Source organism: Thamnophis elegans, chromosome 12 (genome assembly GCF_009769535.1).
Source record: "Thamnophis elegans isolate rThaEle1 chromosome 12, rThaEle1.pri, whole genome shotgun sequence".
NCBI lineage: Eukaryota > Metazoa > Chordata > Lepidosauria > Squamata > Colubridae > Thamnophis > Thamnophis elegans.
In genome coordinates this window covers 54,933,997-54,960,599 of record NC_045552.1, presented here as the reverse complement: position 1 = coordinate 54,960,599, position 26,603 = coordinate 54,933,997, and the positions used below count along the sequence as shown (strand labels likewise).

Below are 26,603 nucleotides of genomic sequence, written 5' to 3'. Positions count from 1 at the left end.
GAGAAAAAGACCTGTGAGTTTCTTTGTTTTGGTTCTCTTGGTCCCAGCTTGAGCATCAAGACACCTCCTGACCCTATTTTGCCCCTCGGGGCAACCCATATTTTGACTCTCTGGAGCTATTTCACAAGGATGTGGCTAGACCACTGTGATGACCTCAGCCTCCATGAGTAGCAACGGAGCTGGGAAGTTGCAAGAGGCAGTGAGCCACCCTGGGGCCTTCCAGAGCAGAGGTGCCCAGGGTTCACAACTCTCCCGTCTTAAAAGAGAAAACTGTTGAGAAACGATGACACGCTGCCCTTACGTGCTATGAGTAGCCCAGGAGTGCCTGGACTGGCATTCAGGGGTCAAGAGGGAGAAAGTGCGTGGTGACCAAGCCATCTCTCTCTCTCAGCTGACCGGCATCACAAGGCTCCTTTGAGACAAGGGAGAGGGAAGCCATGAGTTCCTCTTTCCGTTCCTTGCACAGTTTCAGGATGACAAAGATCCCGTCATATCCAGAAAATAGCTACGGTGACAGGGAAAGTGAAACTCAGCAACCGGGCCTGCTCCGTGACCCAGAGACCCCTCTCTCCTCCCCTCCCGTGGCCCAGACCGTGGGAAAGCCATGTAGATTTATCCAGGGAGGATCGGGTGGAGAATCTAAGTCAGGGGTAGTCAACCTTTTTATACCTACCGCCCACTTTTGTGTCTCTGTTAGTAGTAAAATTTTCTAACCGCCCACCGGTTCCACACTCATGGTGGTTTATAAAGTAGGGAAGTAACTTTACTTTATAAAATGTATAAAGCAGAGTTACAGCAAACCCCTACCTCCCATCATGAAAGCTGGAATGCCCACTAGTGGGCGGTAGGGACCAGGTTGACTCCCACTGATCTAGCTAATGATTTTACCCTCCTTCCCCAGTAGTTCAATGGGGGGGGGGGAGACACAAAAGAGCTTTGAGCAAATGCTCAGCCTCCCCTCCTTCCTTTTAATCTGGGAGTGGTAGCTGGAGGTCAGGAAGGGCTGAGTCAAAGTGGCCTCCCAGCCATTTGTGACGTGCAGACCGGATTACTAGATGGTTTCTGAGTTAAGTTCCCTTACGTAGCATTCGAACTAAGCACGGGACACAGAAATTGTCTGCTACAACGTCTTGCCGAGGAGGTGGCGCAGTGGTTAAATGCAGCACTGCAGGCTACTTCAGCTGACTGCAGTTCTGCAGTTCGGCTGTTCAAATCTCACGGGCTCAAGGTTGACTCAGCCTTCCATCCTTCCGAGGTGGGTAAAATGAGGACCCGGATTGTTGTTGGGGGCAATATGCTGACTCTGTAAACCGCTTAGAGAGGGCTGAAAGCCCTATGAAGCGGTATATAAGTCTAACTGCTATTGCTATTGCCTGCCAACAACATCTTCAGCTTCAACCTCAATAATACACAGGCAACCTCCCCCTCGCTTTTCCACCTTAGAGATAGGTGACACTATAATAATTTAAAAGATTCATTGTTATTTGATAGATAATTATGAACTCAAGGAAATAAGGATTGTTACAAACGAAAGAATATTCATGGTCATCTGAACACATAATCCTCAATGACAGTGAAAAACATTCAGTTATGTTTGACGTAAACCAGTGATGTTAATCCTAAATTTAAGAATTCCTATTATATATACTTTTTTATTTTCCATTTTCATAACATATAATCACATGTATACTATTACATAGCCAATATCCTATTGTATTAAGTAGTAATTACATCAGTTCCTCTTGCCATCAACGCCCAGAAAGATAACAACCCATTATTAGCTCTTCTGCTCTCCATACACCTCTTTCTTCTACCTCTCTACCTCCTTTCTTCCCTCCATCATCCTTTTCTACTCTACTTCCCCTTCCTTTCTCCTTCTTCTCTCTCTTCATTCCACTCCTCCTTATCCTCATCTTCCCCCTTCACCCTCTCTCCTATCCCTCTCTTCCCATCTTTCTTCTCTCCTTTGCCACTCTTCCTCTCATTCACTTAGTGTATTTCAGCTTCTGAATTTCTAAATTAAATTTCTAAATTTAAGAATTGATGCACAAAAACTTGTAACCAAACGACATGCTTGATGAAATGGGGGGAAAGTTGTTCTTTTTTCTTCTCTTGCTTTGTTTTGTATGTGTTGTTTTGTTTAAAAACATATTTAAAAAAATAAAATAATAAACGGGCAAACAGTGGTTATAAGCTCAAGGTGAACCGCTCCAAACTGGATTGCAGAAAAGACAACTTCAACAATGAAGTGGTCCACGCCTGGAATGCTCTACCTGACTCCTTTGCTACGCCCTCAAACCCCCCACAGCTTCAACCTTCAACTGTCCACCGTGGACCCCTCCCCATTGCTACGAGGTCCGTAAAGGGGGTGTGCATAAGCCCACCAGTGTACCTTCGGTCCCTGTCCTTGTGATCTCAAGACTGGACTACTGCAACGTGCTCTACATGGGGCAGCCCTTGAAGAGCATTCGGAGACTTCAGCTTGTCCAGAACGCAGCCGCGCGAGCGATTGTGGGGGCACCTCGGTACACCCACGTTACACCTATCCTCCGCGAGCTGCACTGGCTGCCTATTGGTCTTCGGATACGCTTCAAGGCGCTAGTCGTCACTTATAAAGCCCTTCATGGTATTGGACCTGGGTACTTGAGAGACCGCCTGCTGCCAATTACCTCCTATAGACCGATTAGATCCCACAGATTAGGCCTCCTCCGAATTCCATCCACCGGCCAATGCCGATTGGCAACCACCCGGAGGAGGGCCTTCTCTGTGGCTGCTCCGGCCCTCTGGAACGAGCTCCGAGCTCCCCGTCGAGATTCGAACTCTCACCACCCTCCAGGCCTTCCGCAAAGCCCTTAAAACCTGGCTGTTCCGACAGGCCTGGGGCTAAAGAGCTTTTGTCCCCTCTCGAATGGTATGATTGTTGTGTGCTTTTAAATTGTGGTACTGTCTTGTTTTGTGCTTTTTTCTTTCCCTTATTTGTACCCCCTCCCTTGATTTGGATTGTAAGCCGCCCTGAGTCCCCTCGGGGAAAAGGGCGGCATAGAAATATAATCAATCAATCAATCAATCAATGAATTCTCCTGCCCCCATTTATTTGCGCTCATTTCCTTTGTTCGTGTCCGTGTTTATACCTGCTCTCTTGCACATGTTTGACAAACTAAATGGAATAAAAATAAATACAATGAAACAAACGCTCTTTTAACGTCCTCCAGCCATGCCTCCCTGCGGAGGGGACCGAGTCACAACAGAGGGCAGCCGGAGCCGCGGCGGCGTCCCGTATCCGTGGCCGGAGGAGAGGAAGCTGCAGGGGACAAAACGCCGAGAGGGTCTCAAGGCAGCGGGGGGGGGTCCCCAGGGGGACAAGAGAGAGGACTCCCGCAAGGCAGAGCACACCGAGAATCGCGCCCGGGACTTTCGCCTCCTGCTCGGCTTCCCCCACCGGCGGCCCCGCAGAGCATCGCTTCCCCGGGAGAGCCTCGAGCGCCCGCGAGGGTCCCTGCAGCCCCCCGGGACGGGCGAGATCACGGCAGCCACGGAGCCGCCGCGTTGGGGACGCCGCTCTGCCCTCCCCGAGCGGCCGCAAGGGGGCGCCAGCACGCGCCCGGGACAAAGATGGCGCCTGCGGGGCCGCCCGTCGGAGGGAGGGCTGCTCCGGCAGTCACGTGGCCTGCCCCTCCCCGCGCCTCCCAATGGCCCCGCCCTCGCCTGGCCGGTGGCCGCCCGCCCCCCCCGCTGAGAGGAGGAGGAGGAGGAGGAGGAGCCCCGACGGCGCCGCGCAGGTGAGGGGCCAGCGCCGCCTCGGGACCCCCGCGCCGCCTCCTCCCACCGCGGCCGGGAAGAGGGGGGCGCAATGGTGGGGAGGGGGCGGCCGGTGTCCCTTCCGCGGCTGCGTCTCCCTTCCGCCCCGGGATCGGCCTCGTGGCCGGAGGGTTGGGGGGGCCGCCGCGTCTCGGAGTCCGAAGGGCCGGGAGGAGGAGCCGCGGTGTCCGGGGAGGAAGCGCCGGCGGGGCGAGGGGCTGTGCGGGGGAGCCGTCCCGGGACGGGCCTGGCTGGGGGGGGGGGGGAAAGCTGGGTGGAGGCACCCCAAGATCCGCGTGGGACCCCCTCTCTCCCCGCCCGGGCTCTTTGTGGGTGCTGGGTCGTTCGGGGGAAGGACAGACTCCCTGCCGGGACGCTTCCCCGTGGAGGAGGAGGAGGAGGAGGAGGAGAGGGTCCCTGGGAAGGGCTGGGGAAGGAGACGCCTCTCAATGCACCCCAGGGGTTCAGGGGAGAAAGGGACGCTGCCCCTCCGAACTGTGGGGTTGTGGGATGCCTCCCCTTGGTGGCATCAGAGACCCTGGAGTGGCCAGCTGCCTTTCCTGGCCTCCTCCATCCAAGTGGGCCCCAAAGGGATGGGCAAGGGGGGCTTTGAGCAGCCCTGCAGGGGCTTCACCTGACCCTTCCAGCGGGCAACCCCTAGCCTCCATCTGAAAGTCCCTGGGGAGTCCATTCTCTCCCCCCCCCACCCCAAACGCCAAGGGCTTTTGAGATCCAGCTGTTTCCGTTTGCCCAGCGGTGCTGGGTGGGCTGTCGGAAAACCAAAGGCATTCCGGGGGCCCGGAACGTGGCCCTGACTCCAGGAATGGGCACAGCCTGCCAGCCCCCTCGGCCGCTGTTGACGGTGGGCCCTGAACTGTTGAGCTTTTGCTTCTCCCTCCCAGCAGCTCTTCCCAGTTTGTCCCTCAACTTCTGACCAGGGAGAGAATCCACTTTTGTCCCCCAACTGGATGGCTGGAGATTCTCCACGGAGCCCTTAAACCAGTGTTTCTCAACCTTGGCAACTTGAAGATGTCCGGACTTCAACTCCCAGAATTCCCCAGCCAGCATTCGCTGGCTGGGGAATTCTGGGAGTTGAAGTCCGGACATCTTCAAGTTGCCAAGGTTGAGAAACACTGCCTTGAACCCAGCCAGGTCCAGGCGAGGCTGTGACATCGCAGAGGTCTCAAAGGCCAAGGCTCCCTGGGCAGAAGTAGGCAACCTGTGCCTTCCGCTCAGAAATATTTTGGGCAAGGGAAGCAGAATCAGATTCCCCTGATTGCAACGGATCGGATCGGCGTGCAGATTTGGCCTTGCTCAGCACGAAGGAAGGAAGGAAGGAAGTCAGTTCTCCCGGTTCTTGGAAGGGGAAGCAAAGCTTTTCAAGGAAAAGGCCCTTCCCGTTCCGCTTTTTCACTCCCTTCCCTGGAAACCAAACTGCTCTTTTCTGTGGAAACTTTCCAGGCTGGGGGTACTGCAGGCGTCGTAGGCCTGTGCTGCTTTCCCCCCAGCCGCGAGAACAAAGCTTTCTGCGGGCCCATGGATTGACGTCCGCTTTGCCCTTGGGTAGTTTGGCTCCGGTTGTGGGCTCCGACCCCGAGGGCATTTACCTGCTCAGCAGGGTGACCTCTGTGGACACGTGATCTTGAGATCACCTGCTGTTTTAATGTGGATTTAATGAGTTCAGGCGTTAAGCAGAGGCTGTTCTTGGACTGCGAGGCCGTATCGTGGGGTCACTTGGACTGGGTTAGAGAGATCAGGAAACTTGGAGGAGAGAAAGCCCAGCCTGGCCTTCAGGGCCGGGCAGCCTTCCTCGGAAAGGGGCCTTGTAAAGGTACGCCCTGCCCCCGAAAAGGAGGGGGTGAAGCTGGGTGCCTTTAAGCCAAACTCGTGGGCAACCGCATTTTGCCCTAGGCCCAGGGCTCCTAAGCACCTGCTCAGTAGGTAGCTGTGACTCCCAGCAAGACCTGTTTGCCAAGAGTCTTAACCGGCCCCTGTGAATTTTGCTCCTCTGCCGTCCAACTGCTGAAAAGCCTTTTCTTTTCCCGCTCCGGATTCTGCCCGGCGGGCAGGGGGCTCACTCAGTCCAGGAATAGACCCCTGGCTTCCCCTCCTCAGACTTTGCTTCCCCGTGGAGGAGGAGGAGGAGGAGGAGAGGGTCCCTGGGAAGGGCTGGGGAAGGAGACGCCTCTCAATGCACCCCAGGGGTTCAGGGGAGAAAGGGACGCTGCCCCTCCGAATTGTGGGGTTGTGGGATGCCTCCCCTTAGAGAATCTACAGCCCTCGGAAGCGTCCGACTTGGGGGGCCTCCGATAACTCTTCACCCAGCTTCTTCTGGAGCCGCCCCCGTTCCTCTTCCTCCGGGCCCTTCTGAAGCTCAGAAAGTCCCCATCTTGAAAAGGCTCCCGAACCCACATTCTGATTCTCGGGCTCAGCTTCCCTAGATTAAATAGGAAGCTATATATATAATTGTTGCCTTTTCAAAATCTGTTTGCGCAAGATTTCCAGAAGCACCGCAGCTGTTTGGGTGGGTGGGTCGAGGGGGGTGAACCACTTCTGACCAAGCACTCTCGGTGGAGGAACGTTGCTGTTGTGAAATTGCTCCGTCAGTACAAAAGGTTTGCGGGTTGGAGTGCCGAGTCACTGCTCATCCAGGCAAGTGTGTGAGTTGGCCCTCGAAGCAGGGAGAGGGGGGAGCCTGGAGCCCATTGGGGCAAAGAGGGAAGGGGGGGGCGCTTCCTTGGGGAAGGAGGATCTCTTCCGTCCTCGTTTGGCCCAGCCCCGAGAACCCCAGAGCTCTCCCTACGGCAGGCAGCCTTTCTACGGGCCCTGGAAGCAGCCAGGACAACTCCCCCCCCCCTTCATTGGGATGGAACAGCTGCTTCCTGTGAAACCTCTGGAGTCCCAAACCCTCCTCCTCCTGCAAGTAGAGCTGCAGCTGGAGGAGTTTGGCTCAAGAGGCGGCGGACTTGCTGTCCAGCCAGGCCTGGCTGCTCCTTCTTCCCTGCTCCGTGGTTGCCATCAGGTCTGTGCTATGCTGGAAGGATTCCCTCCTGCGTGGCTCTGGCGAGGCCTTTGATCCTTCTCAAGCGAAAGGGCAGCTGTTTGCCAGGTCTCTCCCTTGCCCTCCCTGCCCGTTCCCTCCTCTGCACTTGGGGAGGGGGAGGGGAGGTACATGGGCATTATAGGGAGCCCAATCTGGGAGCTCTCCCCTGCCACTTCCGGCTCCCTTCCTGGGCCTGAAATCCACCGCACGGGGGCAGCCTTGCCTGGGCTTTAGCCCAGAAGCAGAAGGCGGGCATTCCCAAAAGGGGGAGGGAGGGAATGTGTAGGGCTGGGCAGGGGGTGGTGGGGAGAAGTAGAGCTGGGGGGAGCTCACCTGACTGCCTCCCTCATGTCTCACGGACCTCGGCAATGAGGGAATCACCTGGCAGGTGTCCCATTCTCCCCTCTCCCCTCCCCGTCTCTGCAACCTCAGATAAGCCTCCCTCAAGATGCTTCCTGAGCTTCCAGGGGCAGCTTTTATTTTTTATTGAAAAGTTTTAATAAATTTTAAAAATATTTCCCCTTCCCTTCCTCCACCCCCATCCTACCCCCCCATCCGACCCTCCCTCCCCCCAACTTCCCAGAGCAAAATACAGGGTATAAACATTTAGCAATCATACACTAACATAAGCTAACTAACTATAGCTTCCTACCCTTAACTCCCCTTTTATTAAGCTAAATTTAGATAAGTTATAACATTCCTTGGTTCGTTCATTCATAGGCTAATTGAAATTTCTAAGTCCGATATTTATTTTGAATGTAGCCAATCCATCTTCTCCATTCCAACTTGTATTTCTCATCTGAATGGTCCTTCAGGGGCAGCTTTTAAATGCCTCCCAAGGACGGAGCACCTCTCGGCTGCCTCTCCTTCCCTAGTGTGCCACGAAGGCAGCCGGAGGGGTGGTGGGCTTCTGGTGGAGATTTCTCAGGCGTTGTGTCTTAGAAGTCTCCCCTTTGGGTAGGGGGTCTAGGAAGGAGGCCAGTGAGGGGAAAGGGGGGTGCCCGGTATGGCTAAAGTGCCCACGGAGAGGTTGTTTTCCCCTCCCCACTAGGGAAAGATTCCTTGGGTTCCTTAACCCAGCCTGGGCTTCCTCTGGCTGGAGACCAGCAGGGCTGGCTGCGACAGAGGGCTGGGCCTGTGAAGGTAGTCCTGGCCTTGCTGGCCGTGGGACTGAGGCTCGGCTGCTGGGGGCTTCCCGGGGCAGTTGGCGAGGAAACCGTCTCTCTAGGCGAGGTAGGCCAGGAGCCAGATCTGGGGGCGGTGTGACGCTCGGGGATCCGGGCAGGGCCACGTCAGCAGAACTGAACCCCGACTTCCCCTTGCAGGTGTGGTGCCCTCTGGCCATGAATCCTACGGGTTTCCGGCATGGGAGTTTCCACGGCGGCAGCAGCAGCGATGAAGACCTGGTCGAAGTGGCAGGAGGAATGCTGGATTTCTCCATGGCGGATGACGTCCCCCCCTTGGACAGAGACATGGTGGAAGGTAACCTGAGATGGCTTGATGCCACGCGGATCCCCTGACTCGGGAGGGACCGGCCAAGTGGAGCTGAGCCCCAGGAGATGCCGCCTCAACCTAGGGAAGGGCTCGCCCGCCTGAACAGGAAGGATTTGGGGATGGGCGTTCCTGTCCCTTGAGCAGATCTTTACGTGACCCGTCAAAACCGTGGTCCACAAAAGCGCGCTCGACGAAAGCGCGCATTTGACGTCATCACAGCGCGACGAAAAAAATTAAAAATTTAAATAAAAATAAAATTAAAGCAAGCCAATTCACATAAAGGTAAGGGTTAGGGTTAGGGTTAGGTTAAGGGTTAGGGTTAGGTTTACAGCATTATGGTTACGTTTAGCGTTAGGTTAAGGGTTAGGTTTAGGGTTAGATTTAGGGTTAGGTTAAGGGTTAGGTTTAGGGTTAGGTTTAGGGTTAGGTTTGGGGGGGGGTTAGGGTAAGGTTTTCGCTTTATTTTTACATTTATCGATCACAGCGCGATGTTTTCGTCGCACTGTGATGACGTCACGTACGCGCTTTTGTCGAGCGCGATTTTGTCGTCCGCGGTTTTGTGGTGGAACCGATCTTTAAGCAGATCAGCAACGGAGCGCCTGTGCTGGGGCCTTTTAGCTCTCCCTGTGGTATTTATGGCATCCTGGCTTGCCATTAGAGCTTTCCCACATTATGCCAGCCTGACTGGCCTCAGGGCCGTCGACAGCTCTGCTCCTCCCAAGCGAGGATGGTGTGGTGTTGGCGAGTGCTCCCACTTTCCCCAAAGGCACTGAGAGAGGAGCCGGAGGAGGTGGTTTGATCCCAAACTCTTGGGGATTCCCCAAATTTTATGAGCAAGCGGAGAGAGGACATTAAGACGAGGGAGGGTCAGCTCTCAGGCCTTGCCTGGCGCACCGGGAGCAGAAACCCAGTGGCCGAGCTTGACTCTGATCCTGTGTAGGAATCCGGAGCTAAGCTGACTGGGCCCTGATCCCACCTGATCTGGGAACAGGTCTTCTGCCCCAGGAGCCCCAAGGAAGGAACCCCAACCCCATCCCCCTTTCCTGCCCTTGTTTTGGGGCAAGGGAAAATGAAAACACTGCACCGACATGGGCCCAGGGCTCCTGTCGCCTTTGCTGGAAGCCACGGCTTGGTGTCTGTTCGATCCTGAGGCAGGGGATCCCCGCTGGGGCCGTCTTAGGGCCTCTGTGGTCCTCCAGAATGCTGGCATCTGGTGGGCAGCTTTGGGACGAGGGGCTGTCGATTAGCCAGGTCTTATTTTAAGGGACGAAATTCTTCAGCCAGGGGCTCAGAGCTTTTCTGCAGCCATTTTACTCCCCCTCCCCTCCCCACCTCCTCCTCCTCCCGTGAAGCTGCTTAAAGATTAACTCAGCTCCTCGGAGGAACCTTTGTTCTCCCGGGACTTTGCATCCCGTCCTGGGCCGAGACGACGGGAAGGAAAGCGAGGTGGCATCTCCTGACCCCTCCCCCCCCCTTGCAGGTTTTTCCTCGTACAACGGCGGTGGGATGAACGGGCCGAGGCAGGTGATGGACTTCCTGCAGGAGCCGCTCCCGGGCGTGGGGACCTACGAAGATTTCAACACCATCGACTGGGTGCGGGAGAAATCTCGGGACCGCGACCGGCACCGAGAGGTCAGTAGGACATCCCCCTGAGCGGGGATGGGAGCCAGTGGGAGGGCTGACAAAAGGGGCAGTCAAGGGGCTTTGGGCCAAGGTTTTCTGTCAAGGGACACAGCTGGGAAAAAGATCGATTTCTCCCTGGTGCTTAGGAGGCCCCACAGGTGGAATGTGTTGGGCAGGGAGGGAGGAGAAGGCAGCTCTGCTCTGCATTGGGCCTAGGCCAGGGGTCCACACTTGGTAAGACTTGTGGACTTCAACTCCCAGAATTCCCCAGCCAGCTGGCTTTAAGACTTGTGGACTTCAACTCCCAGAAATCCTCAGCCAGCAGGCTTTAAGACTTGTGGACTTCAACTCCCAGAATTCCCCAGCCAGCAGGCTTTAAGACTTGTGGACTTCAACTCCCAGAATTCCCCAGCCAGCAAGCTTTAGGACTTGTGGACTTCAACTCCCAGAAATCCTCAGCCAGCAGGCTTTAAGACTTGTGGACTTCAACTCCCAGAATTCCCCAGCCAGCTGGCTTTAAGACTTGTGGACTTCAACTCCCAGAAATCCTCAGCCAGCAGGCTTTAAGACTTGTGGACTTCAACTCCCAGAATTCCCCAGCCAGCAGGCTTTAAGACTTGTGGACTTCAACTCCCAGAATTCCCCAGCCAGCAAGCTTTAGGACTTGTGGACTTCAATTCCCAGAATTCCCCAGCCAGCAGGCTTTAAGAGGGGTGGACTTCAACTCCCAGAAATCCTCAGCCAGCAAGCTTTAGGACTTGTGGACTTCAACTCCCAGAAATCCTCAGCCAGCAAGCTTTAAGACTTGTGGGCTTCAACTCCCAGAATTCCCCAGCCAGCAGGCTTTAAGACTTGTGGACCTCAACTTCCAGAATTCCCCAGCCAGCAGGCTTTAAGACTTGTGGACTTCAACTCCCAGAAATCCTCAGCCAGCAAGCTTTAAGACTTATGGACTTCAACTCCCAGAAATCCTCAGCCAGCAAGCTTTAAGACTTGTGGACCTCAACTTCCAGAATTCCCCAGCCAGCAGGCTTTAAGACTTGTGGACTTCAACTCCCAGAATTCCCCAGCCAGCAGGCTTTAAGACTTGTGGACCTCAACTCCCAGAAATCCTCAGCCAGCAGGCTTTAAGACTTGTGGACTTCAACTCCCAGAATTCCCCAGCCAGCAGGCTTTAAGACTTGTGGACTTCAACTCCCAGAATTCTCCAGCCAGCAAGGTTTAAGAATTGACTTCAACTCCCAGAATTCTGGGAATTGAAGTCCGCAAGTCTTAAAGCTTGCCAAGTTTGGAGACCCCTGGTCTAGAGGGACTGTGACCTCCCCTCCCTCCCGGGGAGCTCTCTGATCCTAAACACAGAGGGTCCACGTGGGGGTGGGGGTGAAGGACCTGCCTCTAAACGCCTCCCCCCTCCTCAGATCGCCAGTAAAAGCAAGGAGTCCACCTGGGCCTTGGTGCACAGCGTCAGTGATGCTTTCTCGGGATGGCTATTGATGCTGCTCATCGGCTTGTGGGCAGGTAAGGGGCCGGAGCTGCTGGGCAGAGCGGGGGTGGGTGGGGTGACTCGGTCAAACCCCTCCCCTTCAATGGCAGCCTTCTCTGCCCACAGGGGCGCTGGCCGGCCTGATCGACATCACTGCCCACTGGATGACGGACCTGAAGGAGGGGGTCTGCCTGAACGGCTTCTGGTACAACCACGAGCATTGCTGCTGGAATTCACCCCAGACCACCTTCCAGGACAGGGACAAGTGCCCGGAGTGGAGGACCTGGGCACAGCTGCTGACCGGCAGAGAGGAGGGGGTGAGCATTGGAGGCCGGGGGGGGGGGGAAACCTTTCCAGACAGTAGCGAGCCAGCCCCGCAGGGCGGTCCAGCGGTCCTCACGGCTGTCCTCCTGCTTCTCGCCCTGACAGGGAGCCCTGGGCTACGTCCTGAATTACTTCCTCTACGTCCTCTGGGCGCTGCTCTTCTCCTTCCTGGCCGTCTCGCTTGTCCGGGGCTTTGCGCCCTACGCCTGTGGCTCGGGGATCCCAGAGGTGAGTCTGACGCTGGGGGGTTCTGGGGGGCCCTGCCCCCACTTCCCATGAGGCCCATCCCTGCCTCGCAAGGCTGGCTGGCGCTACCAAGGGCTCCTGATGGGGCCGGCCGAGGGAGCCGATGGGCCCAAGGCAGTGGTGGGTTGCAGGCGGTACACCCCGGTACGGGCGTACCAGAGCGTGCCCGGAGCACCGGATACCGTTCCGGTACGTTGCTCCAGAAGCCCATCTGCCCGCCCGAGTTCCTTACTGGTCATTTAAGTCTTCGGCGCTTCCGTGCACAGCACCTCCGTGATGCTCCACTAAGTAGCTAGAGCCTTGCGGAGGCTCACGGAAGCGGTAAGACGCATGCTTGAGCTGTGCATATGTGCGTATCCATGTGGACGACGTCGGGCCCGTTCCAACCATACCGGATTGGAACGGGATCCGGAACCCCCCAGTGGCCCAAGGCTGCCTCCCACAATGGGGCCTTTCTGCCTCCCAGATCAAAACGATTCTCAGCGGCTTCATCATCCGAGGCTACCTGGGCAAGTGGACGCTGCTCATCAAGACGGTTACCCTGGTGCTGGCCGTCTCGTCGGGCCTGAGCCTGGGCAAGGAGGGCCCCCTGGTTCACGTCGCCTGCTGCTGCGGCAACATCCTTTGCCACCTCTTCACCAAGTACCGGAAGAACGAAGCCAAGCGCCGGGAAGTAAGCTCTGGGGTGGGGATGAGGGTGCCCTTTGGCCTGGGCCTGGCATGGACACAGGGACAGTCCCAAGCTGCCCGCATCTCGCTCGAGAGGCGGAGAAGTGTTGGGGGCTGCTGCTGTTGGTCCCTTTGGCCCCAGGGCACTGGTGACGATTGCTCTCTGTGCAGGTGTTGTCGGCAGCTGCGGCCGCCGGTGTATCGGTGGCCTTTGGCGCTCCCATTGGAGGTGTCCTGTTCAGTCTGGAAGAGGTAAGGAGATACCTTCCTCCCCCTCTCCCCCCTCTGCCCTGATGCCCTGATGGCGGCTGAGTGGGTCCCTTCCCTCCCTCCGATGCAGGTGAGCTACTACTTCCCGCTTAAGACCCTCTGGCGCTCCTTCTTCGCCGCGCTGGTGGCGGCCTTCACCCTGCGCTCCATCAACCCTTTCGGCAACAGCCGCCTGGTGCTCTTCTACGTGGAGTTCCACAGCCCCTGGCACCTGCTGGAGCTGGCGCCTTTCATCCTGCTGGGCATCTTTGGGGGCCTCTGGGGGGCCTTCTTCATCCGCAGCAACATCGCCTGGTGCAGGCGGCGCAAGACCACCAAGCTGGGCCGCTACCCGGTGCTGGAGGTGCTGGTGGTGACGGCGCTGACCGCCCTGCTGGCTTTCCCCAACAAGTACACCCGCATGAGCACCAGCGAGCTGATCTCGGAGCTCTTCAACGACTGCAGCCTCCTGGACTCCTCCCAGCTCTGCGACTACCTCAGCGCCCCCAACAGCACCCAGGGGGACGACCTGCCCGACCGGGCCGCTGGGCCGGGCCTCCACGTAGCCACCTGGCAGCTGATGCTGGCTCTCCTGCTGAAGATCTTCATCACCATCTTCACTTTCGGCATGAAGGTGAGGGTGGGCGCAGCCCCCTCCCTGAAATTGGCTGTGCGGGGAAAGGCGAGGGGGCTGCTGGGCGTGAAGCAGTGGTGGGTTTCAACATTTTTTAGAACCTCTTCTGTAGGTGTGTCCTGCTTTGTGGGAGTGGCTTGCTGGCCATGTGGCTGGGTGGGAGTGGCTTGCCGGCCATGTGACCAAGTGGGAGTAGCTTGGCAGTCATGTGACTGGGTGGGCGTTGCCAACTTGTAAAAATGTGATGAAACTCACTTAACAACGCTCTTGCTTAGCAACCAAAATGTTGGCTCAGGAACTCTGACATTTGAAGCATGCAAGTCTTAAAGTCATCAAGTTACAAGACCCTCGCACCCCTAACCCTTTAGAAAAAAAAACCCCAGGGGTGTTTAAAGTTGACAGCTTTAAGACTTGTGGACTTCAATTCCCAGAATTCCTCCTCCAGTCATGTTGGCTCAGGAACTCTGGCATTGAAGTGTGCAAGTCTTAAAGCTGTCAAGTTACAAGACCCTTGCACCCCTAACCCTTTAGAAAAAAAACCCCAGGGGTGTTCAAACTTGACAGCTTTAAGACTTGTGGACTTCAACTCCCAGAATTCCTCCTCTTGCTCTTCATCTTGATGATGTGCGGACGGGCGGGGGGAGGGAGGTGGAACCGGTTCTAAACGGCACTGTAGATTTGTGGAACCTCTTCTATAGAAGAGCTTAGAACTGGCAGGAACCCACCCCTGGCATGAAGCCAGGAGTGGGGGGGCTCAGGCCCAACCCCGCCCCCCCTCCAGAGCAGTGAGGCATTTGGGTGTCTTGTGATGGGGGATAGTCTGACATGCAGATAATCCTTTGTGACCGTTTCATGGCAATTCAGAGTTATGACTGCCTCATTAAAAGTGATTTACGACCTGTTGTAGCCCCCCCCCCCTCCTTTGCAGAAGCAGTTTCCGTTTGGGCCCCTGCATTTCTGGCCAGCCTCAGGGGAGTTGCATTGACTTAGCCACGACTATAATTCAGTCACGACTACCGTAAAAATGATCACAATATTAGATTCCGACTCGACCTACGACCACAAGGGCTTTTACAAGGGCAATTTCAGTTCCTCTTGTTAAGCTGAGGCCTCCCGGCCCCTCCTCAACCCAAGGGCCGCAGTGGGGCAGGAGGGGGTCTCTGCGCAGGGCCAGGCCGGAGAGGCGAGGCTGTCCGTTTGATGCCAGTTTCTCCTGCAGGTGCCCTCCGGCCTCTTCATCCCCAGCATGGCGGTGGGGGCCATTGCGGGCCGCTTGCTGGGCGTGGGCATGGAGCAGCTGGCCTATCACCATCACGACTGGCTCATCTTCAAGGGCTGGTGCAGCCCTGGCGCCGACTGCATCACGCCTGGCCTCTACGCCATGGTGGGGGCTGCCGCCTGCCTGGGTGAGTAGGGGGTCCCTCCCACTCGCCGGGCCCCTGGGCATCTCCAACTGCAGACCAATTTGGCTCCCTTTGGGTAAATGGGGGGGGGGGAGACAGGGCTGCTTTCAACCCCCCCACACCCCAAACAGGCCTCAGCCCTTAAAGAGACTTTTTAGCACGATGGTTGGGTCCCTTGAGCTCCAGCCCAGAGCAATCTCAGCCTTCCTGGCCGATAAAACGGAACCGCTGGATTTTGCAATATCTTGATTTAAAGATTCTCTTTCTGGGAAGGTGACGCAGCCTTGAAACTGGTGCTAAGGAAATTGTCAGTCGTTTCTTCCTTGCCTTGCTACTCTTCGCTTTTACCCCTTGGTAGTCCTCCTCGGTCTTTCTGTCGTTTTTAAAATCTTCCTGCTAAAAGAAATTACGCGGATAATTTCTGGGAATTCAGGCTCGGGACAGGTGCCGCTGCAGCGCTACCCAGCCGCTCAGAGGTGACCCGAGAGCAGGGCAGGATGGATGATACTCGGGACGGAGGGGCAGGTGTCCTCCTCACCCAACCTTCTGCTGGTTCTTGCAGGCGGAGTGACACGCATGACCGTCTCCCTGGTGGTCATCATGTTTGAGCTCACGGGCGGGCTGGAGTACATCGTGCCCCTGATGGCGGCCGCCATGACCAGCAAGTGGGTGGCCGATGCCATCGGCCGGGAGGGCATTTACGACGCCCACATCCGCCTGAACGGCTACCCGTTTCTGGAGGCCAAGGAGGAGTTCACCCACAAGACCCTGGCCATGGACGTCATGCGCCCCCGGCGTAGCGACCCCGCCTTGACGGTGCTGACGCAGGACACCATGACGGTGGAGGACGTGGAGGCCATCATCAACGAGACCACCTACAGCGGCTACCCCGTGGTGGTGTCCAGGGAGTCTCAGCGCCTCGTGGGCTTTGTCCTCCGGCGAGACCTGGTCATCTCCATTGGTGAGCAGGCCCAGAAGCACCCTGGCAGTGCGCAGATGTGGCTATTTCCATCTCCCGGGAGGCTGGGTGTGGGCTACCCCCCCAGTTCTTACTCTCTCTTTCCTCCCCTCCCACCACAGAAAGTGCCCGGAAGAAGCAAGAAGGAATTGTCAGCAGTTCAGTTATTTATTTCACGGACCACTGCCCCCCGCTGCCCCCCTGCTCCCCCTCCATGCTCAAGCTGCGTGGAATTCTTGACCTCAGCCCCTTCACTGTGACCGACCAAACCCCCATGGAGATCGTGGTGGACATTTTCCGGAAACTGGGGTTACGCCAGTGCCTGGTCACACACAACGGGTGAGATGGGGAAGGGGCCTTTCGCTGAGCATCCTTCCCTCGTGTTGCCTCCCTGCTGGTTTCGGCTTAGAGTGACGGGAGGGCAGCCTTCCTTTGGAGCATTCGTGGTAGTGCAAATACCACCTTTGTGTGCGGAGGCAAGAGGGGCAAGAGATTGTACCATGTTTCCCCGAAAATAAGAGGGTCTTATTTTATTTTGACCCCCGAAATAAGCACTTGAGCCTTATTTTTGGGGAGGTCTTATTATTTTTGAGGTGTGGGAGGCAGCGAGCGTGGTCACCTTGTGGATGTTGCTGTATTGCAGTAGTTCCCAAAGTTGGCAACTTTAAGACTTGTGGACTTCAACTCCCAGAATTCTCCAGCTGGGGAATTCTGGGAGTTGAAGTCCACAAGTCTTAAAGTTCCGAAGCTATGCTGGCTGGGGAATTCTGGGAGTTGAAGTCCACAAGTCTTAAAAGTTCCCAAGTTATGCTGGCTGGGGAATTCTGGGAGTTGAAGTCCCCAAGTCTTAAAGTTCCGAAGCTATGCTGGCTGGGGAATTCTGGGAGTTGAAGTCCACAAGTCTTAAAGTTCCCGAGCTACGCTGGCTGGGGAATTCTGGGAGTTGAAGTCCACAAGTCTTAAAGTTGCCAAGTTTGGGAACCACTGCTGTATTGCAATATTTTTTGGGGGAGGGCTGATGTTAATGCACGTGCTTATTATCCAGGGAGGTCTTATTTTGGGGGAAACGGTAGCATCACTGCAGCTGGTGAAATGCCCCCATTCCGAGGCTCACCCCAATGGGGCAGAATGGGGGTGGGGGGAGGGAGGGAAGGTTGTGCATCCAGGCTGGGCCCCTCCTGGTTTGGGGAGGCTCTCGGCATTTGGTTTAGGACAGTGGTGTCCAAACTTGGGAACTTTTAAGACTTGTGGACTTCAACTCCCAGAATTCCCCAGCTGGGGAATTCTGGGAGTTGAAGTCCACAAGTCTTAAAGTTTCCAAGCTACGCTGGCTGGGGAATTCTGGGAGTTGAAGTCCACAAGTCTTAAAAGTTCCCAAGTTATGCTGGCTGGGGAATTCTGGGAGTTGAAGTCCCCAAGTCTTAAAGTTCCGAAGCTATGCTGGCTGGGGAATTCTGGGAGTTGAAGTCCACAAGTCTTAAAGTTCCCGAGCTACGCTGGCTGGGGAATTCTGGGAGTTGAAGTCCACAAGTCTTAAAGTTGCCAAGTTTGGGAACCACTGCTGTATTGCAATATTTTTTGGGGGAGGGCTGATGTTAATGCACGTGCTTATTATCCAGGGAGGTCTTATTTTGGGGGAAACGGTAGCATCACTGCAGCTGGTGAAATGCCCCCATTCCGAGGCTCACCCCAATGGGGCAGAATGGGGGTGGGGGGAGGGAGGGAAGGTTGTGCATCCAGGCTGGGCCCCTCCTGGTTTGGGGAGGCTCTCGGCATTTGGTTTAGGACAGTGGTGTCCAAACTTGGGAACTTTTAAGACTTGTGGACTTCAACTCCCAGAATTCCCCAGCTGGGGAATTCTGGGAGTTGAAGTCCACAAGTCTTAAAGTTTCCAAGCTACGCTGGCTGGGGAATTCTGGGAGTTGAAGTCCCCAAGTCTTAAAGTTCCCAAGCTACGCTGGTTGGGGAATTCTGGGAGTTGAAGTCCACAAGTCTTAAAGTTTCCAAGCTACGCTGGCTGGGGAATTCTGGGAGTTGAAGTCCCCAAGTCTTAAAGTTCCCAAGCTACGCTGGTTGGGGAATTCTGGGAGTTGAAGTCCACAAGTCTTAAAGCTCCCAAGTTTAGACACCCCTGCTTGAGGACTTCAAAAGGAAAGACAGGACAATTCATGAGCAGTAATGAAAAAATATATTGTATATACAAATTATACATGGCTGATTACAGAATTCTCCACTGTTGAAGAGGCGTTCAAGGGTGGGGAGGGGAGCAGGTCTTGAAAAGGATGCATTGGCTGAGTCCAGCGGCCTGGAAGGAGCTCTCTCTTTCTCTGGGCTGGGTGGAAAAGCTTCCCCCTTACCTCTCCCTCCATCTGCTGGGGTGGGGTGAGGTGCGTGTTAAAGGGCCCCATCGTGGCTGAAAGGAGGTCAGCAGCTTCTCTCTCTCTCCCTCTCTTTCAGGAAGTTGCTCGGCATTATTACTAAAAAGGACGTCCTCAAGCACATAGCCCAAATGGCGAATCAGGACCCAGACTCCATCCTATTCAACTGAAGCCGGGAGGAGGGTCAGGGGTTTTACTCTGCCCCATGGAACTCGGCCAGAGGGACCTGAGCTTTGCCTCCCTTCCTTGGGGGAGGGGAGGAAACCCAGAGCCACGCCTTTCAAGTTTCTCCTTGTGGAGCAAGCGAATAATCATGTTTTATTTTTATTTCTTTTTTCTACAAGATACCCAATTGCACTATTATCCTCTTGTGGAAAGTCGTCTTCTCTCGGGAAGGGGACCCCCGATTGTAGCCTTGCTGGGGGCTGCGCTGGGGAGGAGGCTCCACGCCAGAGTAAAGGAAACCATATAACCAAGTCGGCAGCGGCTGCTTCTTGCCTTACCCAAAGGAGTGGGGTGGGAGGGTGGAGGGAGGAACCTGTCTGTGTTGACACGGTGGGGCGATGACCGTGGCCGGAAGGTCGGTTTTGGCTGGCCCTAGAGCAGAGCCTGGCATTCTCTGGCTCCTTTCTCTGCTTCTTCCCAAGGGGCACCAGATAACACCAAGCCCACCAGCCGAGACCCCAGGGCCGCCTCCTTGCTGCCTCTCCTCCCAGCTGCCGCAGTAGTAGCCGAGACCCCAGGGCCGCCTCCTTACTGCCTCTCCTCCCAGCTGCTGCAGTAGTAGCACTGCAGGCTGGGTCTGGCTTAGCCTGCTTGGCCTGGGGCTGCCTGTGGGAACAGCCCCCTCCTGCCTTCAGGCATCCCCATCATCGGGCCCCCAGGCAAGGGAGGGCAAGAGGCCTGGGCCTGGCCGAGCAGGGTGCGAGACCGAAGCGGAAGAAGCACCAGGACCGGGATTGAGACAGCCGAGGGGCCAACAGGCCACATGGCCAGGACTCGTGGCTGACAGCCTTGGGTTACCGTTGTCTTTCAGAGAAGCCGGAAGAGGGCGAGGATGCTGGTGCCCTGGTTGAGATGTGGGGCTCCCCCTGGTTAGAGACGGGTGTGTGTGTGTGTGCTTCCTGTCCTGCCCTATAGATGACCGCCCTTCCCCACCCTTCCAGCGTTCCTAATGCCACCTGTGGCTTTGCCACCACCCACAGAGTCTGCTAAGCCAGTCAAGGGGCATGCAGTGCTCTGAGCCCTGCGCTGATCAATTGGGTGGGGGCATGCAAAATGCTAAGCCACAAATAAAGACAAGCCCGATGGAACCTGGCTATGTTTGTGGATGCAGCTCCTGCTACAACCCGAGACCAACCTCCCCCTAGAATGGCTAAGGGAGAGGTTTTGGGCCGCTGGCACAGGCACTGGTTGCAGCCAGCTCCGGCTGGGGCATGCTGAGTGCTAATGCCATTCAGGGTCACACCAAATGTGCATGCAGGGAGAGGAAGCGGGAAGGTGTGCCCTGTGTCTCCCTGATGGGGCTCGCTCGCTCGCTCAGGTGACCCACTGATCTACATTCCTGGCCTGGCAGTCAGGCTTGTGAAGCACCACTTGCTGTGAGAGCAGCTCAGCTCCCTTGGGGCACAGGAGCAGGTCCCGTGCACAGAATGACAGAAGGGAGTCCCACTTTTCTCAGCTGGAACGACCGGAAGAGGGCAAGCGGTGGGGGAGGGAAGAGGGTTGCGTGTAGGGACGCAGGGGAGGGGTCTGCAGCAGAAGGCATCGGGGCACATCCAAGACACCCCAGAAGCCTGGAGATTGCCAGCCGGGCTGCTCGGAGAAGAGCCAGGCCCAGCTCAGCTTCACCGTCTTCCTGGCTGCTTCAGAGACATGGTTATAATGGAGGCTCCGGTGAAGGGGCTCCAGCAGCTTCCCAGGTTCTGCAAAAGGCAAGGGGGCTGCAGACCCCCACTCCCCCTTCCCCGTCCTGCCTTTGCCTCCAACGCAGCTTGCCCACTATCCCTAACGGGAGAAGGGAGGGTGATAATGGGGCACAGGCATCCTCCCGTAGTTCTGCGTGGGGGAAGGGGGACAGTGAGGGTCCAAAGCCAGGGCTCCCTTGGGCACGCTCTCCTTGCCAATGTCACACATCAAGGCGGAAGGCTCCGAAATAGCTGCCCGCCTCATCGTCGTAGTTGACGTCCAACGATGAGACGGACACAAAGAGCTTGTCGCCGGCCTTGAGGTCAAAGAGGCCACCCTGGTAAAGGGCATGGAGCCCGTAGGCCGCATCCTGTTGCCAGCACTTGGTGCCCACGCCCTTCAGCAGCAGAATGGTCTGCCCGTAGACGCTCTGGAGATTGATGCACTGCACCAGCTGGTGGCCCAGGGAGCGGGCATCAGCTCCCTCGGTGGGGTAGCGGAAGTAGATCTGGGCGTAGACGTAGTATTTGCCCGCCTGGCTCACCTGCAGATGCCCGTCCTGGTAGGTGAGGTTCTGGAGGTGGGCATGCATGGTCCTGCTGGCCCAGAGGCGGATGGGGTGCTGGCAGGACTGCGGCAGGTCCCGGAACTCCGGTCCTGGGGAGGAGAGGAGACCCAGAAAGTCACCGCAGGCAGTGGAGGAGATGCCCACACAATCCTGGAGCTTTTTGGGGGAGGGAGGGGCTGTGTTCATGGGGACAGCGAGGGCAAAGAGGGGAGAGAAGCCCATCAGCCTCACAGGCTGACCAAGGGAGGGGCTGTGTGTATGTGACACAGCCCCTCCCTCTTGGGGAGAAGCCCAAGCGAGGCCCAGCCAGGACCTCCTCCCCACTCCCCCTGGCATTAAGGGGACCTACCACCTTGTCCTTTGCCCAGCTGTAGAGAGGCAGGCAAAGGAAGGGCCCAGGACCAATTGCGAAGGTGCAATTGATCGACCACAGCTGTTTGGCCCTTGTGTGGCCATCTGAGACCCCCACCCCAGCCAAGGGAAGAGCCAGTGGCCTGCAGACTCACCTGGCTGGGAAGGGTTCGGCCTCCTGAGGGTGAGGTGTGCCAAGGGCCGGCTGTCCAGCTGCCAGCTGGAGTTCCTCTGCTTCTGAGAGGCACCGACTAGGAAGGAAGGGGCACAGGGCAGCAGAATGAGAGGGAAGGGAGACGGTTGCTCATCTCGGGGAAGCGGGGTCTGCAAACAAACCCCCCCCTTAATCTGCCTCTTGACCCGTTCTCCTTCCCCTCCCAAACCTGGCCCACTTGCTTTGCACCCCATTGGCAGACTCACCCCTCGGGGCGCTCCTTCGGATGATATTTTCAGTAATCTGGAAGGGAGTGAGATGAGGAGACTTAAGGCCAGGGTCCAGCACTCCCTCCAACAGGAGTCATTCTGGATTCTCTCCACCCATGGGGCTAGCCTCCAAGTGGAGAGGACAGGGGCGGGTGCCCGGCCACAGTGGGGCACCGCTGCTTGGGCATATTTTGGAGAGGAGTGGCCTGCCTCCCCCCCCCCCCGCCCCCAACCTCCCCTCCACGACCTGCACTCCTTGACTGGGCTCAGGATTCTGGGCTCCAGCATCCCGAAGGAGGGGCCTCTCACCGTGGCAACGTAGTCCTGGATGCCGAGTGCCAGCTTGAAGCAGGGCTGGCTGCTCATCAGCTCCTCCAGCTCGGAGAGTTCCTGTAGCCTGTTCAGCATCTGGAGGCACCTCAGCTCCTCCGAGGTGCCCTGCGTCTGGGCCTTCAGCTGGGAAGGGAAGACGGAGGGGTCAGGCGGGGGTCCCAGGTGGCAGCAGCAACTGGGCGGTGGTGGGGGAAAGGTGGCTTCTCACGGCTCTGTCCATTCGGGCAGGTTTCCTGAAAGATGCCTCCCTGCCACCTTTGCCATGAGGACGTGGCAGAGACCTTTGCTCCCCAGGCTTGGCATGAGGTTCTGGCCCTGGAAATGGCAATGGGTTTAGGGGGAACAGGACGCCTGGGGGCCTCCCTCCCCTTGCCATGAATTCCCCCCCTCCCTCCCGAGCACACAGCAGACGGAAAAAGCTGTTTCGTTAAGCCAAAGGGGAAAGGATGGCCTGAATTTCCCCTGGGGTGACTCACTCTGGACACCCAGCCTGAGACCAGGAACTGGTTCAGGTGTTGCGAAACCAGCACCAGCTGTAAACAAAGGGAGGCGCGACCCAGCGTGACTGCACACCCAAGTGATGCGGGGCTCTGGCGATGATGCCAGTCAGCACACGTCCTGGGCCAGAGCTCCCGCAGGACACCCCCCCCCCCGCAAAAGACCTCGCTCAAAGAAAGCTAAGGAGCACCCAGCAGCATCTGCCAACCAGCATTGAGGGGCACAAGGAGATGTCCCCCACTTTTCACTACTGCAGGATGCTTCTAATCCTTTTGCAGATGTGGGGCTCACGTTTACACCCCCCCCCGAGTGTCTGGGCCCTAGTCAACCACAAATGCTGTTCTTGCTTCCCCCTTATCTACAGCGTCGGCTTAGCCGACTAGCAAAGCTCGGAGGGCTCAAGAGCCACAGGCGAGGTGGGCAGGGGGCGGGAGGCTTAGTGCAGGCCTGTGAGCAAGCACATCCGAGTGGCTTTCCTGGCAGCACGGACCCCCCGGGGGTGTTTTTGCAACCTCAAAAGGTTTGGCGCAGCAATTCAGAGAAAATGAAAGCTAAACTAAGCCTGCAAAGTTGCTTAATTCAGGAAACTTTGGCCGCACCCATCCTTCCCTCGTCGCAAAACAAGCAGACGCACGCAAAGCCCTTTCTCCCAAGTGATAGCAGGATTGAGGCCTGGGCAGAAGAAGGCCTTGCGCGAGCCTTTGTAAACATTGTGGGCAAAGGATGGTGAAACTGGCACACGGCACCACCGCTCTGGAAGCTGCCTCTCCTCGCAGGGCCTTCTAGCTGGGGTTCAGGGCAGGCCTCAAATGCCAAAGGAAAAGGGGTGTGCATTGGCAGGCACCCCCCCACACACACACCTCCAGCCCTGGCCAACTTTCTGCTTTGGAAAGTCTATAAAAGCTTTAAGGGCAGATTCCAAGAAGGGACCAGGAAGTGCCTTTCTCAGCAAGGTTAATTATTATACTGAAAGTTTACCTCCAAGTCAGGGCAACACCTTGGGGGCCTAGCACAGCGGGCATCTGCTGACCCCTTGGCTCAAGAGGAAGGCTGGCTTCTGGCCTCCTGCGTGCCCCTCTGAAAATCACAGCCACCCCCCCAATTCAGGTCTTCCGATGCTGTGAGTTAAGCATCTTCCCTGAGCGTGATTCTCAGTCGTCGTCCCCCACGAAGGAGGCTACAGTGAATGCTATCCCTGCCTCTCGACATTCCTCCGGCTAATGCTCCCCGCCTCCTCCAGGGTCTCCAGAACCAGGACTGGTCTGCTCCTCCGAGCAATGGAAACCCCCACGGTATTAACCAGCGGAGAAGTGAGCAGGAGCAGCCCAGACCCTCCCTTTGGGGGGAGATGGACAACCCCTCCCCTCCATCGCTCCTTCTCCAGCCAGGGGGGTGGGTGAGTGTTGCTATGAGTCTCTCTTGTAAATCCTTTTGTCCTGGAACTCAGAGCCCTTGTTCCTTCCAGCAGCCCAGGCTCCCGGAGGAGGTGAAAGGGATTGTGCAAAGCAGGGAAGGCTACTCCGTGACCCACAATCTCCTCTGGTCCTTATCTTTGCCCTTGGAGGCATCAGGCGCCTGGCCACAGCCCACCTGCCCTCTGATTAGCGCAGCGCTGTGGAACAGATTGGGGGTGGGGGCAGCCCGGCAGTCGTTTGGGCCCTGCTCAGGGCAGAGGTCCACAGGGAGCATCCTGAGCAGATCCCGCAGAGGAAAACCCAGCACGCTTGACCCCCCTTTCCCAGTCAAATGGTGTTTACACCCTTAGGATTTCCCCTCCCTAAGATTCACTTGAAATCTGCTTTCCTATCTGAGATCCAATCGGTTGTTATTATTCCGCCACTCCCACAGATCTAGTCCCTCTCCCTGGGACCTCTTCTCAAGCCCCTCTCCACCCCAGGGAGGGCTTCTCCCAGCACTGAACATACCCCCCTCCTCTTTGCCACCCCCCCACCCCCCCTGCAAGCAGAGGGGAGGAGACTCAAACAAGGCAGAAAGCATGAAGCAGCTGCTTGACGTCATGGGGAAATTACATTTCTCTATGAAACCAATGCTTTTCTTTCTCTTTCTTTTCTTTTATTGCCTTTTCTTTCCTTTTCTTGCAGCCACGTCACCCGGCTGGCTCGCTACTGTGTCACGATCTTTTTCAAAAAGTATCGTTTCCAAGCCTGTTGCTCCCCCCCCCCCCTATACGTTCCTTTTCATTTTTGTTTCCCAAGCAAACCAATTCTCTTGGTGGCCTTTGGCTCTCTTGCTCTGCGAAGCCCCCCCCGGGATCATTGCTCCATCCCTGGAGCCGCAGATTGGATCAGCACCTTCCAAATTGTTCCAAATTGAGCAGGATTGGGCCAATTCTTCCTGCCTGGGGCGCTCAGCGGAGCTGTACCCCCTTAGTCCTCACGCCGCCCAGCCGCACTTCGGAGAGGGGGAGCCCTTTGCAGAGATGCTTCCAGCAGGGACCCCCCCAAACGCCCCAAAGTTGCTCAAGCAAGAGCGCCCGGCTGGCGTCCGTTTCCTGCTTTGTAGGGACTTGGAGGTCGTAACTCGAAATGCTTCTCCAGGACGGATGTGCGGAAACTCTCGGGAGAAAGCTGGAAGCCGCCGCCGCCGCCGCCCCCTGCGCGCCATCCTCTCCTGCAACCGCCCAGAAGCTCCTTGGGGCGACTGGTCGCCTCCTGCCCGCCTGCACTTTCGCCCAGAGCCCGCCACCCATTAGCCGCCCCCCCCCGCGAGGCAAAGGCCGCCCTCGGGGCCCCCGAAGCGCCGGCGCTCCTTTGTTCCGCCGCTGGCCGGCCGGAGCGCCCCCCCCTCCCGCTCCGCCTCCCGCCTACCTTGGCGATGGACATGGTGAAGTAGACGAAGAGGCCGGTGGCCGAGGCGATCTGCAGCGCCACGATGCCCATGGCGGCCACGGCCAGCCAGACCGGGCTGCAGCGCTTGCGGCGGCGGCGCTGCTGCTGCTGCTGCTTCTCCGGCTCGGCCTCGGAGCCGCTCGGGCTGCCCAGCATGTAGGCGGCCGAGTCGCTGCTGTCCGAGCGGAAGTACTGCTGGCCCGCCGGGGCCGCCGCTGGAGCCAGCTCGGCGCCGCGCCACGGGGCCATGCGGGGAACGGGCGAGGAACGGAGGCGCTCGCCCGGCGGCCCAGGGGCGTCTGCGCTCTCGGCTGGCTCCCTCCGCAGGGCGCGGGGAGCGCTTGTTGGCGGCCGGGCGGATCCGCCTCCTTGGCAGCGTGCGGAGGGCGGGCCGGGCGAAGGGCTGGGCAGCGGGTAAACAAAGGGGGAGCCCCCGCCTCTCCCCCCGGTGCCCCTTGGCGGTGGGGGTGGGAGGAGCCGCCTTGGCGCCCCCGCGACCCCCGCCCCGTTGAAGTAAGCCAGGCCTATTTTGCCCTCCCGTCTTCCTTTATCCCGTTTCTCCAGGATTCTTTTCAGTTGGGCTCCACTTTCCAACCAACTTCCTTGTATTTATTTTGCACAAGGACAATAAAGACTCTACTAGACTTTCAACTCGGTCTTTTCTTTCTTCCGCAGCCCCCAAAAAGTTGGCTTTTCCAGCAAGCCAGCCTGGCCTGAACAAAATAAAACAAAATATTGATAATTGTTAATTTTAATTTGATTTTTTAAAAATGTTATTGTCAATTTTAATTGGGTTTGTTTGGGATATTCTATTTAATTTTTTTTACTTTTGTATTATTTTGATTTTGATTTTGATTTGAAGTTTATTTGTATGCCGCCCTTTTCCCTGGGGGGACTCAGGGCGGCTCACAACCAAAAGGGGAGGGGGAAGACAAACTTTTAACATATAAGACAATACATAATTAAAAAACACAACATTCATACCATTCGAGCGGGTTACAGTCTTAGCCCCAGGCCTGACGGGATAGCCAGATTTTAAGGGCTGTGCGGAAGGTCTGGAGGGTGGTGAGGGTACGAATCTCCACAGGGATTCCTTAGGGTCGGAGCTACCACCGAGAAGGCTCTCCTCCGCGTAGTTGCCAGTCGGCATTGACCGGCAGATGGAACTCGGAGGAGGCCTGGTGCAGTATTGGAAGAAGGAAGATTTGCCTACTATTATGTGTTTCTTTTAATGTTGTACGCAGCCCTGAGTCCTTGGGAGAAGGGCGGCATATAAATCGAATAAACCTAAACCTAACCTAATCTGGGCCTTCCAATCAGCCTCATTGGCCCTACTCATATTTTCTTCAGAGACGTCCCCCCCCCCCGCTT

The 26,603-nt window shown here is 56.9% G+C and overlaps 2 protein-coding genes across 4 annotated transcripts; one reads left to right on the top strand and one right to left on the bottom strand.

Annotated features, from left to right (window-relative positions):
* The first annotated feature begins 3,702 nt into the window (after positions 1 to 3,702).
* On the top strand, positions 3,703 to 18,715 carry CLCN5 (chloride voltage-gated channel 5). Of its 3 annotated transcripts, none has more exons than XM_032227509.1 (13): positions 3,703 to 3,779; positions 8,167 to 8,323; positions 9,816 to 9,967; positions 11,377 to 11,476; positions 11,568 to 11,758; positions 11,871 to 11,993; positions 12,478 to 12,684; positions 12,852 to 12,932; positions 13,021 to 13,563; positions 14,783 to 14,969; positions 15,529 to 15,927; positions 16,047 to 16,263; positions 18,382 to 18,715. In XM_032227509.1, exons 2-13 carry the CDS (start codon positions 8,185 to 8,187, stop codon positions 18,470 to 18,472), a joined length of 2,430 nt encoding a protein of 809 aa, XP_032083400.1. In that variant the 5' UTR covers positions 3,703 to 3,779; positions 8,167 to 8,184; the 3' UTR covers positions 18,473 to 18,715. The 3 variants fall into 3 exon arrangements, with proteins under 3 accessions (XP_032083400.1, XP_032083401.1, XP_032083402.1); XM_032227510.1 differs by lacking the exon at positions 3,703 to 3,779 and adding an exon at positions 4,897 to 6,450; XM_032227511.1 differs by lacking the exon at positions 3,703 to 3,779 and adding an exon at positions 7,591 to 8,074.
* Positions 18,645 to 25,569, bottom strand: LOC116515459 (tumor necrosis factor ligand superfamily member 10-like). The gene is made up of 5 exons (XM_032227518.1): positions 25,212 to 25,569; positions 21,862 to 22,008; positions 21,550 to 21,586; positions 21,285 to 21,380; positions 18,645 to 20,867 (listed from the first exon to the last, which is right to left on the bottom strand). Exons 1-5 carry the CDS (start codon positions 25,479 to 25,481, stop codon positions 20,431 to 20,433), a joined length of 987 nt encoding a protein of 328 aa, XP_032083409.1. The 5' UTR covers positions 25,482 to 25,569; the 3' UTR covers positions 18,645 to 20,430.
* Positions 25,570 to 26,603: the final 1,034 nt, after the last annotated feature.